The sequence below is a fragment of the Xenia sp. Carnegie-2017 genome, unplaced genomic scaffold (assembly GCF_021976095.1).
Source record: "Xenia sp. Carnegie-2017 unplaced genomic scaffold, XeniaSp_v1 HiC_scaffold_4, whole genome shotgun sequence".
NCBI lineage: Eukaryota > Metazoa > Cnidaria > Anthozoa > Malacalcyonacea > Xeniidae > Xenia > Xenia sp. Carnegie-2017.
Window position 1 is genome coordinate 5,423,232 of NW_025813504.1, and position 15,223 is coordinate 5,438,454.

At 35.8% G+C, this 15,223-nt stretch overlaps 1 protein-coding gene across 1 annotated transcript; it reads right to left on the reverse strand.

The window, feature by feature from the left end:
- Positions 1 to 13,517: 13,517 nt before the first annotated feature.
- LOC124455451 (zinc finger MYM-type protein 1-like) lies at positions 13,518 to 14,123 on the reverse strand. Its single transcript, XM_047006084.1, has one exon. The coding sequence runs from the start codon at positions 14,121 to 14,123 to the stop codon at positions 13,518 to 13,520; it is 606 nt and encodes a 201-aa protein (XP_046862040.1).
- Between the last annotated feature and the right edge of the window lie 1,100 nt (positions 14,124 to 15,223).

Sequence of the window (15,223 nt, forward strand, 5' to 3'; positions counted from 1 at the left end):
GATGCTAATGGAAACATATTCCTGGTCGTAAATACTAAGCTCTCTTTTATTTGCCGGTTCAGCCGCTTTGTATGAATATATTTTGAAATTCGCGGTTTTATCATTACTAGTGGAAATCAAATCACGAAAATTATCGCTTTGCGCGAAAAAATTCGCAAGTCGAAATCCTGCTGTAGATGAGAAATCTGCGTTTCTAAAAAGCATTATATGAATATGTATGCTTTAAGAACATCAACAAGCTTTTCAGTTGTGACTTTGAAATTGCAAAAATTAAGAGAATGGCCGGAAACGACACCTGCCCATGTTTACTCGTACCATACAAATTGTTTAGATAAATTACTGTTCATTGCTATGGAAAATATTTTCTGCCCAATGAATTAAATCAATATTTTTTCCATAAATGTCGTTACACACGAGTTGGATTAACACTTGAAATTTTTTTAGGGAAGCGCTTCACTCGTTTATAAGAAAAAATTGTCACAACTTCCAAAAGAAGACCATTAAGTTCACGCAAAAATCCACGAGTTAATGTTACTCGATACTTCAGTAACTGATAAGGTACTGACATTTTGACTTTTTGTAAAGCTTCTTTTGAGGAAAATTGCTAAGTAACATGCACTCATCTTTGTAACTAAACGATTGCACAATGCTGCAGCACATTAAAACACAAAATTGCGTTAAACCGCTACCTAAAACGCAACCGTTTGATATCGAAAACATCATGAAGAGAATAATACCAATCACGAATATAACAACAATTCTTTTTTGGCTATTCACATGTTCTGTGGTCGACATAAACGCATATAAAATATTCACCAAATTTAAACATGGCTGAATCGCATTCCTTTTGAAAAGAGGAAAATAATTTTTATGAAGACAGACGATTTTCGAGTGAATAGCATGTTATTAACGGAAAAACTAAAAAGACAACTTGATTGGCTGCTAATAAACATAATATGGCAGACATCAAGTAAACGACAGACATAATTACGTGGAAAATAGCACACCAGAGAAAGCACCACAAGTGACTTCGACAAAGCCAAGCCATTCAGCAAAATGTTCAGTCACCCGTATACCGTAGTCCGAGAGATTTTGATACAGAACGGCACACCAGCCACCAAACACACCAGTACTAGCTCTGTATATTGTTGCAAGAAGAAGAAAGTTATAGTTCTTACCCAAACGTCCGGCACCATCCCTAAAATCAACTCGACCAGTGGCCGCTGAAAGACTGGGAGGATTTGGAGGTTTGGATGGATAATGTACAAGAATGATAATTAGCAAGATTACTTGTATTCCGGCTTCAACGTATAATAACAAATTGATTTGTCCTTGGTATTATTCCTCTTCAGTTCTATTTAGTACGTAGTTGTCACCCTTTTTTAAAGCATTCGACTTTGTAACATCATCGACAAAGGCAGGTCTAATGATAAAATACACAGATGTACCAACGTATCCCGCTACAGTTGATATGGCAGTAGCAGTGGTACGTTGGTGTGGGGGAAACCATGTCGATGACAAAAGAGGAGCTTCTGATCTAAATTGGATAAAAAAAGTCGTGTTCCTATAAGTCCTCCAAAAAAAATTTAAGTAATTGGCCAGGAAATATCTAACATAGCTACGTAGTTAAATGTAGAAGATAATTCAAAGTTCAAATATAAATTCACTATTCGCTGAATCTATGCCAATATTTATATTAAAATTAAAAGTCCAAGCTGTAAATCTTTAGTATACTCTGCAAAAAATGAAATCTGCTTCATTAAAATTTATACAACAGTCAATAGACATAAATCATATCTCATGGACGCAAAAATAGGTGTTAATGGTTTGGATACTTTAAAGCCTTTTTCCTCGTGTTGTTTACGCATGATTTTGGGGATGTAATTTTCTGCTGAGAAATCTCTGCTCAATGATGTTTTGTCTTTCAAAAGCAATGACAAGAATCCTTTCTCGACATTTTAGTTGCCCCACACTATTCCTCATTCAAACTTTATCATTCTCTTGCAAAATTGCAGTCTGAACAGCAGCATACATATCAATATTTAACATTGTAGTTTTTAACGATTTTCCAAATAAATGCAGTGAAACAGACTTTATAAACCACGCTTAAGTGAATCACAATGTGATAATCTATCTCGCATTCCAAACACAACGCTTAACTACGTTAACTCAGAAGGCTATCAGTCGAAATCGGTGAAACCAATCACATTAAAACAAAATTTCAAATGAAACAATTATAAAATAGAAATTGGACTCCCTTATCGGTCCGGCCACCCCTCTTATCGGTCGTGACCATTCCAGACTGTCCACTGATCTGGCCATTGACCAATAAAATGAGCGTTTTTGGCGTTCATAGACTCCATTATCAGTCAAACTAGTAAAGCCACCCCGCTTATCAGTCGTTTATTCCAGGTCAATTAAAATTCAACTGATCTGGTTACCAACAAGATATTCATTGGATTAGTCATTAGTTTTCAATAATAAATAAAACTGGATTTTTATCACAAGTATATGCGATAATAAAGTAAGAATAATTAATGAATTTTAATTACTATGAATAGGTTTTTTTATAATTTCAAACATCAGTAGCGCGTTGGATTTGACATACTCTAGATCCGCCTCTGCCATTAATGGTGATAACCGAAAGGGCACATTGTTTTTGTACGTAATTTAACGTAGATCTTTTATATTTACGAATAATAAATAGATCAAAAATATCCTTTATGCTGCTTTACATAAAGCTGTGTTTTTGTTTTACCCAAAGCAGATGACAAACAAGTGAGCACAAAAGCGCTAATGACAACATCATCCTCGTAATTAAATGTAAAAACTGAAATATAAAGATTTTTTGATGTAATATAGACATGCATGTTCATGCTTGTGACTTTCACCAAGAAAATGCATGGAATGTGTAGATATCTAAAGCTAGTAATGAAGTGAGTGGATGCAAAGACGTTCTTAGATACTTGCGAAATATCGGCAAGAGCTCTTGTCAAGTTGACATGGAGGAGAACATTGAAATGTTACAAGCAAACCACCCTTGGAAGAAATCTGTTCAACTGCAAAAACACTTTTCAGAGTTTTGGGGTTTGTATCTTGATGTACTACCTTACTGTACGTTTTTCAATATCATCATATTAACAGTCCCCTAATAAATGTCTCTCAGGACTTTCATTAATTAAAGGTGTTAAGGAGTAAAAAATTTGTTTTTAGAAATGGCTACACTTTTCTAAAAATGGCTACACTTCTAAAAATGGCTACACTTTTACCGCGACGAAGCTTAGGTGTTGATATCTACACAAATAACGGTATAGTGAGACATAACATTTGGTTGAAACAGTTTTATCTAGAGAGTCGAAGGAAAATTCTATATCTGATCTCGTTGATATAATCTTGAATCAGTTTTTGCAAGATAGTTACAAAAAGTAAGAGATGTATTTTTTTTCCTTCAAAACACCTATACATATATTATACCACTGTTATATTATATAATTCAGCTATAATACTCAATCAAAATTTACTGATTTCTTGCAAGGTACAAAGAGCAAAACATCAAATCCATGTCATCGTACAAAGGCTATGACATTCGCATTCCCAAATACCTCCACATCAGACCGCGAGAGGTGGTTGAACATATCATGAACAGGTTGGAATCAGGTATTAAAACTCACGACATCAAACAGGAAACCTCGACATATTTTATCATTACAAGTGGAGAAAACATTCATAAGGTCTGGTTAGGATCTGAAAGCAAGATGCCATTGTGTAAATGCAATGATTCCTGAACAAGAAAACTTCTTTGCAAACACATTTGCCCAGTAATTCAACAACCGAATGATGATTGGGAGGCATTTTGTTCAAAGTTTGATACATATACTTTATTTTATTTGTAAGTAAGTAAGTAAGTAAGGACTTTATTTATAGAGGGGGACACGTAACAGCTGAAAAGCTGACAAACATGTGGCCCTCTAACTAGATTATACAGCATTATTAAAAACTGATAAATGAATAAATATATAAAAATTACAAAATTCTATGGTAGAAAAAGCAGGACATATTAAAAATATTCAGAAAGATAAAATTAATTTATAAAAAATTAAAATTAGCTAATGTGCTATTGCTTAAAATTGTTTCAAAGTTGTGCAGGTTTTAATATGAGCTTATAAAATGCTTTTTCACAGCTGTTTTGAATAGTTTTATACTAGGCTTTTTTTATATCATGGGGAAGGCTGTTCCATAACTTAACTGCGTCAACACTAAATGCCTTGCCACCATCGTTATTTCTTAGGTATTTGGGACATAATAAATTTAAATTGCCATGTCTGGTAGACCTATTGTGTACAGAACTGTTCGTCTTGAGCAAGTCTCTGATGTAAATCGGCACATCGCATTTAAGGCTCTTAAAAATCATTGTACACTTATTTAGTTTGATTTCATAAAAAAAGGCAACCAGCCTAGTTTACTAAAGTTTACAACACTTCTAGAATAAGGGTCCACTCCAAGAATTACTCGGGCAGCTCTTTTCTGTAACCTTAGGAGACAATGAAGTTCTTTAAGGTCGCAGGTATTCCAAACCATGCTCCCGTACATAAGGACGGGTTTAATCAAGGCGTTATAGTATAAAAGTCTTTCTTTTATTGGAAGGTATCTCTTTATCTTTTTCAATAAAGCAATACGCTGAGAAAGCTTGGCCTTTAGGCTAGAAATGTGGTCACTAAATGTAAGATCTTGATCGATTGTTACACCAAGCAATTTATAAGAGGTTACTTGTTCTATTTCGGCCCCATCAAGGGTCACTGACAGGTGATTGCCATCAACTAATGATGAATGTAGCCTCTTTCCGGTGATAAGTAATGCTTTGGTTTTAACAGCATTTAGGACAATCCCATTATAACTAGACCATTTACTTAATTTATCCATGTATTCTTGAAGACGTCGTTCCAATTCCAAAGGTGCATCATCGATATTAGCGCTGCCTTTAAAGTGGTTATATCACGAATTTTAGCCCCCCTTTTTTATGAGCTTAATTGAAAATTTGGATTATTTGAAGAACTATGACATGTCGCTGGACTTAAACAGATAAATATAAGTTGCTTAATTTTGCCTCCAAAGTCGGGTACTATTTGCGAATTTTTTACGACGCCATATTGATACTTGTGACGTAGATAGTTGAACACGTCTGTTTCCGTCAATATAATATTATATTATAGGAGGTGATTTTGTTGTCATTTTTCTTGTCTTAAAAACAAATAATAACAGTATTTTCAATAAAATATTAAAAAACCAGTTGTCCGGAAAGTATGGCCTCAAATCAGTGCTCAGATAATTCGAATTCGATGTCTGAATGCGTATCTGATTCGAGCTCGGAATCCGTGGGTTATGTCGAGCATTTAAACGACTTCGCATATGACGATGAACCGCTCGCAGGAGATGGTTATTAAGTGCATACTCCAGATGATCCCGATGGAATTATCCCTGCGACCTTAGAACAACGAAGTGATGGCGTAATTCCACTCTGTGAATGGTAAGTTTGTTTTCTCCTGTTTGTAATATACATAAAGTTACTTTATAAACCACCATGCTCCCACGTTTCAGGTGTAATTGTCAATGCTGTCATACCGATTTGTTAGAAGGCGCATTAGAGTACAGATGCTGTAAGGAAATAGGACCAGCTTTGCAGAAAATGACATTCGATGGCAGGATTGAAAAAATATCATGCATAACACAGCATGCCAAATTTGGGCCTTTAGTTCATGAGGCTGTCCTTGAAAACGTCAGCCACTATTGAGAGATAGGAATAGACGTGCTTATCGCTGCCAAGCATCACAATCATTAAATATGTAAGATTGTAAATTGTATGAGAAACAATGTTATCATCAACATTGTTTCATCAACAATAATTGGTCCAACCTTTTTATTTACTTCAGGTACTTGAGAGCTGTGGCATACAGATGGTAATGAGATGGTTTTGTGGGTCTATGGGATGGGAGAATACTCGGCCTTTACCTGCTTGTGTTTACCACTTTATTCGGAAAGCATATCCAAGTGGTAACCAAAAGGTTACATACCATCAGAGGGGCGATGATGGAAAGGTCTTTTAACTTGTGCACTGTAGAGACTGTTGGCCTTCTTTGCTGAGTTTAGAATGGTCGGGAAATATGCCTAGATGAAAACCAAATAGGAGATACATGGATGCACTAAATGGTAAAGAAAATCTTTTCTTCAATGTCAGTCTGGGAAAAAAGACAAAAGAAAAATTATATGGAATTAAATCATAGCATAAATGTAAAAATGGAAAATAGCAAGCCACATGAGCTTATCTTATAAGGTCTTCTCACTTGAGTGCACTGCATCCGTAAAGGGCATGTTGAGCATTAGCTTGACTTGCACGCTCAAATTAAGGTCAAAACAAGAATCTTCAAAATGCGCAGAACACAGACACGAGGTAGAGGAAGCCTCAAAACCCGGTCTATGTTTACGCACAAAATTTACCCATTTTCTATGTCTTTGCGGCTCTGTTTCTTTTTTAGGAAACAGATGCATCGAAATTCCTTCGGTTATTGAGTCATTGGTGCAACTAATTTGATTAGGTCCGCGAGCAACACAGCGTTTTCCTCCGCGTTTCTTATTAAGATTACTAGTAGAATACGCCATGTTGATATATGTGTTCAACTTTCTACGTCACAAGTCATTAGCATACCGATCAAAAAGTTCGCAAAAAAAATGCTGAAAATCGTGACTTTGAACGTCCGTAAAATCACTTTCACCAATCCAATTTCAATTATAATTGCAGATTTAAAATCACTGAAACAAGGTCTTTAAATTTAGCTAATAAAAAAGCGGGGCTAAAATTCGTGATATAACCACTTTAAATGTGGTGTCATCCGCGTAAGCATGTATAGTTGAGTCCGATCCAACAACTTCGGGAAGATCATTGACGAAAATTAAAAACAGTAGAGGTTCTAATATGCTACCTTGAGGAACTCCATTGGTTAACATAGGGTGGGACGAAGTCGAGTTATTTACAGTAACACACTGTTTGCGATTGGGTAGATAGCTTTGCAATAGCTTTACAACATAATCTGGAAATCCATATGATCTTAACTTTACTAGGAGAATGTCATGATTGATCAAGTGGAATGCCTTGCTATAGTCCACAAAAACTAAGCCGCTGACATTGTTCTTATCAAGGTCAAAAAGGACTTGATCCAGAATAAACAACAAAGAAGTATCCCTGGCGTGGTTTTTACGGAACCTTGATTGGAAGCGGTATAAAAGTGAATTTTCTGTTAAGTAGGTGTTCATTGCATTGAAGATGTGTCTTTCAAAGACATTAGAAGGAATAGGCAAAATACTAATAGGACGATAGTTTTAATTATCTTGCTTGTTTCCTTGATTCTTGAAAAAGATTTAACCTTTGCTATTTTCCATTGAGAGGGAAATGTACAAGTTTCAATACAGTGATTTATAATTTTAGCTATGGAGCATGATATTTCAGGAGCTGCAATCCTTAGAACTCTGGCACCAAGCCCATCGATTCCCGTGGCTTTGTGTGTAGGTATACTTAGAAAATAATCGTTAACCTCACTAGGAGTTATTTGCGGAATATTATTCTCAATTTGACTGTTAGATTTGTCTGGTGGACCAGGAAGAGCATCATAATGAAGTACAGGAGCCGCCTTTAGGAGACGTTTATATACATTAACGAAGAAGCGGTTAAAGCGTTCAGCGATTGAATGGTCATCCTTTATCAAGTTGTTGTTTTCGTCAGCAATAGGGACGGAGTCGTCGTTATTCCTTGTATCTTTAGATAGGTCTTTAATTAAAGACCACAGTTTCTTTGGACATTTTTGATTATTACTGAACTGACTTTTAAATTGCTGTTCCTTTGCATTTCTTAGTTTACTCGTCACTTTGTTTTTAACCAGTTTAAAAGCAGACCAATCTTGTTCATTTTGTGTTCTACTGGCCCTCTTTAGAAGATTATCGCGTTTATTTATTTCGTTGTATAAATCATTAGTGAACCATTAGGGCTGATTGATTTTCTTCACAATCCTGGACTTTAAAGGTGCGTGATTATCAAGAATGCCATTAAAGATTTTGCACCAAGATTCAAGAATTTTATCGGCATCTCGAAAAACAAAGAAGATATCACAAGGGGCTTCTCTTAGGTCTCGCAGAAAGCACTCTTTGTTGATTTTGTCGATATTTCTGTATTTGATTTTGGAGTGTTGTTTACGTTGTGCATGCATGGTATTGTAGCACCTCAAGATGGTAACCGGAAGGTGATCGGAAAGTCCAGATTTACCTATGGCTACTTCTCTAATTCTAGCAGGATGACTAGAAAAAACATGGTCTAAGCACGCATCAGAGGCAAGTCTTGTTACTTTATTTACCATCTGCGTTAATCCAAGATTTTTCAGACTTTGCGAGGCAATGTTTTAAATAACAGTTGAAATCAATATAATCTAAATTGAAGTCTCCCAGAATAATTAATTCATTGTTTTGGAGATGGGCATTTTCAATATTTTTACCCAAGCTCTCATTATAATCTTTGTTGACTGAAGGTGGACGGTAAACACCAGATATCAAAATCGGTCTCTTTCATTTATGAGGACAAATTTGAAGCCAGAGAGTTTCAAGATCATCCAGTTCCAAATCTCTTTGACGTGAAGCAATAACTTTCTCATTTACATATGCAATTATGCCGCCACCTTTCTTCTCGATTCGATCTTTTCTGTGTAATGTGTAGCCGGGTATCATGTAATAGCTGTCTGGAATTTTACTTGATCCGAACGTCTCAGTGAGAATTAAGACGTCGAGTTTAGCAGCACTGTTGTTGTTCGAAGTGAGCATTAGAGATAGTTCTTCCAATTTGGTGTCAGTCAGTCTTTGGATGCTCCAGTTGCTGACTGATAAACCTCTGAAGCCTACAGGATGTTGAAGGTTATTAGGTCCTGGATTGACGGCAATATCACCAGATAGAAGAATACACAGACAAAATTGACCAAGCTTGACAAACTGCAATAATGCCTAGAGCTTCAAATTCAATTCGCAAAGTGTGCATTTCGAAGGCTTTGACTTACAGTCGAACGTAGGTGGAGCAGATATTTCCTTCCCAATGAAGAGTCTGACTGTATAGCGATTTAATTCAGGTGTAATTGAAGTAAATTGGCCAAGTAAAACGCTGATAATAGTCAATAGAAGCACAACTGCAAAAACATGTCTGCACGCCATGACTAATTACTGCATTATGTGGATAAGGTTCCATCTCTGTACCATCTAACCCATCTTCGCCCTTCGTTGAATTACCATCAACGTCATGTTATGATGAACCAAGCCAGAAGTCAATAATCACTAATCCACAAACCTCTGCCAAGAAAAATGTCCCCAGCGTGAATATTGTGCCTTACAGACGAAAGTTGAACGTTAGGAAAGAGTGCATTCAGAGTTTGAAGTGCCTACTTGACGAGCTTTACATTATATCAAGTTCACTTTAATGAGTAATGATATAATAGTTTACACCAGAAAAAACCATTCCACTGAGGACATTTTTCTTGGCAGAGATTTGTGGATTAGTGATTATTGACTTCTGGCTTGGTTCAATCCATTCTCAAAGAAAGAAGGAACGAAGAGATGAACCAAACAACAAGATTTATAATACTAATGACAACTGGTTGAAGGATTATAATATCCAGTTAGCATATTCGTTTAACGATATTCTTCTGAAAAAAAGGCGCATTGCTAACAGATGAACATATTTATGCTGGACAATACCTTATCAGGAATCTTCAAACAGGAGTGGGATGGCCCAACTATGTTGTCAATATGACGTATTGCACTAAGTTCATTGTTCCACAAGAAAAAAATTTTACAAAATGCCACAACATTGCAGCACATTGGGTCACATCTACCATTATGACAGGAAACATCATTGTCTACGACAACCAAAATACAACCTCAAATGAATCCCTAAAACACCAACTCGTCACTTTATACAAAAGACTGTGCAACGAAGATGGTTCAATGAACATTACAATCTTCTTACGACAGCAACAGAAAGGAGGAAGTGATTGTGGGATTTTTTGCATAGCTAATGCTACAGCACTGGCCTGTGGTGTTGATCCATGTAAAGTTTCATTGTTGCAAGAAGGTATGAGACAACATTTGCTAAAATGTTTTAAAGAAAAACAATTGCAAATGTTTTCGTATGTGCCAAAAAATAACTTGCACCCAAAGCCATTATGTTGTTAGCAAATATTGCATTTGCCTCACACACATTCCAGAAGCTGCTTCGATACAATGCAGAGATTGACAAAATTGGTTTCATCATGGAGATATTAAGAACTGCATAAAACTTTCATCCGATCAGACAGCAGTACTAAAAACAAAAAAAACCTTTGTATGCAATTATTGCAATGTTGAAAACACTGTCGGATGTATGATCCAGATACAATCTTATCTGATCATTGTCTTATTAGATAGCTTATTTTCTACAACAACGTGCACAATCACCAAAAGAAATAAGGTAGAAATACTATCTTAACCACAACCTGGTAGCAGTTGTAGTACACTGAATGAACGAAATACCTTAAACTATGTAACAGTATAAGTTCCACTCACATCCCTTAATGTAATGTTTGAAAACTCTATTGTTGGAATAAGAGTTTAAATATTTCTATCATATGGGAACAGCATTTGAGGACGTAAATAGCACGAAAAAAGTATGCGGATGGAACTAACGACAACTGCAGTCAAATAACATAGATTATAATCTATAAATTGTATAAGTAATGTCGTGTATTTTTTTCTTGTGGTCTTTGTTGCATATGTACTCATGCTGTTTAAATGCCAGTTGTCATAGAATCGAAATATACATAATAGATACATACAAAGAATAAATCAATTGAACGAAGACAAAGGCATGCACAAACATACCTTTTAAGATCCCTGCCAATTCGTATACAAGCCAGATTTCTTTACCGCCGGATTCTGAAATGTAATTTTTACCAAATCGTTTTATTAAAATACAGATAAGCCTTTCTTATTTTATATACTAAAACATAAGTCAGTCTCGAATTTGTCCCTACGCTGACTATGATCTAGCACCCACTAATAATTTTGAGACTTTTAACAAGATCATCAATGATACACAAAGTACGCCCTTTCTGCTGACTTATGAGATGATTTTAAAAACGTATGGTGAAGCAGGGTGGTTGGAGGTGTTGCTATGAGGAAGAATACTTGACAATAATGGGTTAGTATAGCGTTTTCCGGTCAAAGGAAATTCATGTTTTCTTTCTCATAGTAATTCTCCAAACACCTTGCTTCGCCAAACGACGTTAAAATCATCTCATTCTGCTCCAACACATTCGACCTCATGATCCTCATCTCCAAACTAAAACCTTCAGTTAACACCCAAGGCAGCTCCATTCCTCTTAAGCTTTTCTAGTTTCAACACCTCACCCTAAGAATACATCACATTACACTTACACAGCCACAATAATCTGATACCTCAAACTATGTAAATAACTTAATATATATCTATAATTCTTGTAAAATTCCTTATTCGTCTGAAGATGTCTTGAGTAAAGACGAAACGTCACTCTTTTAATAAATTTCATAAAACCAAATTGTTTATGACTATATTTAAAATTATTTGTTGTGCTCTAATATTTATATTGAGAAACATAAAATTGAAAATTTATAAAAATTATCTGATTTTATGTAATTATTGTCAGTTTATATTTTAGAATTTAAGAAAGCAAGGTTGCTTTAATCATCGATATTGTGAAAACTATCAGAAAACTGCAGGGATGGACAACATTTATGGTGTTGTTTGATCCAATATGCAGCTTAGACGATTTTGCTGTCCATGTCCTTACGTATGTTCACCTAAACTTGGCATGGGCAATCCTCCCTGACAAGACGTTTGTTACTTTTGAATTATTGTCAACTGAAAGAAATTGATCATTGCCTTTGCAAATAATCACTACAAGAATAATTAGCACCTAATATTTGCTACGTTTTTTGACTTATATCTACCTTCTTCAGTATATATTGACTTACACAAACAACTAGAGAAATCACAGATAATTATTACGATCACATTTGATGTTCAACGTCACTGTCTATAGTCTACGATCTATCTTACAACGGTTAAACTATTTCTATTTATAAAAGATATTGTGTATGGATACATTTGTTTCTTTACTAAAAATGGTTACTTTACAATCAACGGAAAGCTATTAGGAACTATAAAAAATATTGTAACTATTGCACATAAGTATCTCTTAAAATAATCATTTAGTTAGTTACACTAGACTTAATTATTTACTAACTACGGGAAGAATACGAAAGCATATCTGAGAAATCTTTACTATAATTCAGAGTTAACTGTCTCGTATAGGTTAACCGCTGTCTGTACATTTATATAGATTTACGTTATGACGTCATTTGTAATATGAACTAAAAGTAGGGACACAAGACACCGAGGCAAGTGATCACTTGTCTTACTCGTGCATCTATCACCAGGGGGGGTAACTGTTTGGGTGGGTGTGGGGGGGTGTGACAACCCCCAATTGCTGAAAGCAGTTTTTTTGCAGGACATATTGCCGTCAAGTGTTCAGGAAGTAGAAATATTGCGATACCATTGAAAACCACTAAATGATTACTAAGAGGAAATAACTAACCTTCATTTTTGACAATTTTGGCTTAATTCTACAGTGTAATGTGTCTGTGGGATGTGTAAGATGAATTAATTATAAACACAGATACAGATTCCGCTGGATACAATGATTGTAAATGTAAAAAGCATGCTAATGCTAATTTTTGCATTGTCGAAAGCCGTGAAGCGAGCTTCAATCCAATAATTTCATCAAATTCTATGCGGTTTTGTATATTTGGCGAGAAAGACTACTTTTCAATGGAAGGTTAGTTATATTTACCGAAGTTGTAGGCCCATAATTAACGAAAGATAGTTGTGAGTTCATTGTATGCTATCATAATTTTGATGTTTACTCAGTTACATTTCTAATTTAATTGAAATTTCTCTTAAGAGGGAGGCGCAACTAGAATTAGCGCAAAAAAAACCAAAACCTCAACGCACACGAATTTATAGACGAAAGGTTAAATGTAAAGATTGTGGTGCAGAAATGAATGCTGATAATCTTTTGAAGCACAGTTCAAATAAACACAATGGCAGTGGCGTGCGGTGACCGAATTTAATAGGCAAGCGCTGGGGGTGAGGTTCGCGGCATGCCGCGAAGCTATCTAGGGGTTCTGGGGGCATGTTCCCCCAGAAAATTTTTGGATTTTGAAGGCTACTGGAGCGCATTTCCCGCGATTTCTGGGAGTACTTTGTCGAAAAAATGTATCTGTCATGACTGAAACAGTATTGAAAAAATCTAAAAAATTCAAAAACTTTTATAGAGTATATATCACAATTACGGTTTAAAAGTATTACATGTGGTATTGTGATATAAAGTCGTTTTAAGTAAATGGCTACGCGTGCATTTCTATTGTAGTGTGGGGTCATATGCACTTAGCAGTTTTATCAATTCGACGTAATTGCCCCTGTTGGCAGACTCCTCCAGCTCCACCCGACCTCTGAAAGAAAGTTCCTGTTTGCCAAGAAAGCAAACAACATCAATGAAACGGCGAAGTACTTCTCTATTCTTGTGCACCATCAAGTTGTGAGCTGAGATGTGTTGACGGGCCTGTTCGTCTAGCTGCATGTCGATGCGTGTACGCCCAAAACTGGCATTCATTAGGCAACTGGACAAGTGTGTCTTCGTTTTCTCGTGTCTGTTGACGGCATTACACAGGTTGGCCAAATCATCGTATCCCTTCTTGCACCAGACTGTCTTGTCTGTTGAGTTGAACAAAAGACACGGCCAGCAAAATAACTTATTTAATTTTGAGGAGCCAGCCAGCCATTTGTACTTGTCGTAATTTGACGTCTGAAAACTTCGAATAAAGACTTTACCACTTCGCTTGGATGTTGTATGTAGTCCTTGCAACTCAGGAGTGGGACGGCCACCTTCGACGATCTCTCGTTTCTCGGAAAAAGGTCTCAATCCAAATGAGCGGGATAACAGTAATTCCACAATGCATTCAGTCATGTTGTACAGGTGTCGTGAAAATACCGAATTGTAGAAGTAGAACATAAAAGGATGAAAATTCCTATGCTATATATTTTATAGGAACATCAATCTTATTTATACCTTACATCAGTTACATGATATCTTGTAGTGACGTACATAACGTGCGTACATTACTCATCTAGATTCATGTATTAGCAATAGAGGAAATAGCCAATCCTACACTTACTCAAACGCGCTACTTAAACTTACGCACTTAACTTTATAATGACGTAAAACTACTCAAATTTCAAGTACATTATCCGCTGTGTAATAACTGCCCCTTGTTTATCAAAATATATAAAAAGCCTGTAAATAAATTCTAACATATAGAATACTCACGACTGTTGTAAATAACTTCTTTGCTAGTGAATAAAATAATCACAAAATTTAATAGCGTTCTAGTACATTGAAATCACGTTCAGAGCTCATACGAAAGACTTATATAACGCTAAAGTATAACATGCTACAGATAATATCTTCTACATACATAAATTAGAAATCTACTACTACTTTGAATTAGAAATCAGAACATTACCTTTCGCTCTCAGTCATCTTTTAATAAACGATAACATTAACGGCGTGAATAATTCGGATGTCCAATGTGTTGAATATACGAATATTATTCGTGCGCTGATATGTGTTTAAAATTGCGAGCGTACAAGACTGTTGACCAATCGCTATCAAGCGGCGCCCTTAGAAGCGCCGCTTGCCTTTCTCGATATTCCTCGAATAAGAAGCCTCCAAATCTAGATTAACGCATGCGCAAATGTTCAAATTGAGCTCCGAAGGCAAGCGCGCTTGCCTTGGTTAATAAATAATTAATTTAATCCACTTAATTTAATACACTTGACTCATCTTACAAGTGTAGCAAAGTGAAACCGAAAACCACGACAGTAAATCGCGTATAAATAGCAAGCACTTCAACTGTAAAGACAATTTAGACAAAAGATTACATTGACATTGTTTAGAACAGAAAAATTTAAACTGATTTTGCTCAGAGATTGATCCAAAAAGATTTTTGTTCGGTAAAATGCTTAGGCAAGCGGCGCTTGCCTACGCTTGCATGACCGCACGCCACT

Bases quoted from the DNA above. Each gene is read 5' to 3' on its own strand.
- LOC124455451 (XM_047006084.1), bottom strand. From the start codon at position 14,123: ATGACTGAATGCATTGTGGAATTACTGTTATCCCGCTCATTTGGATTG.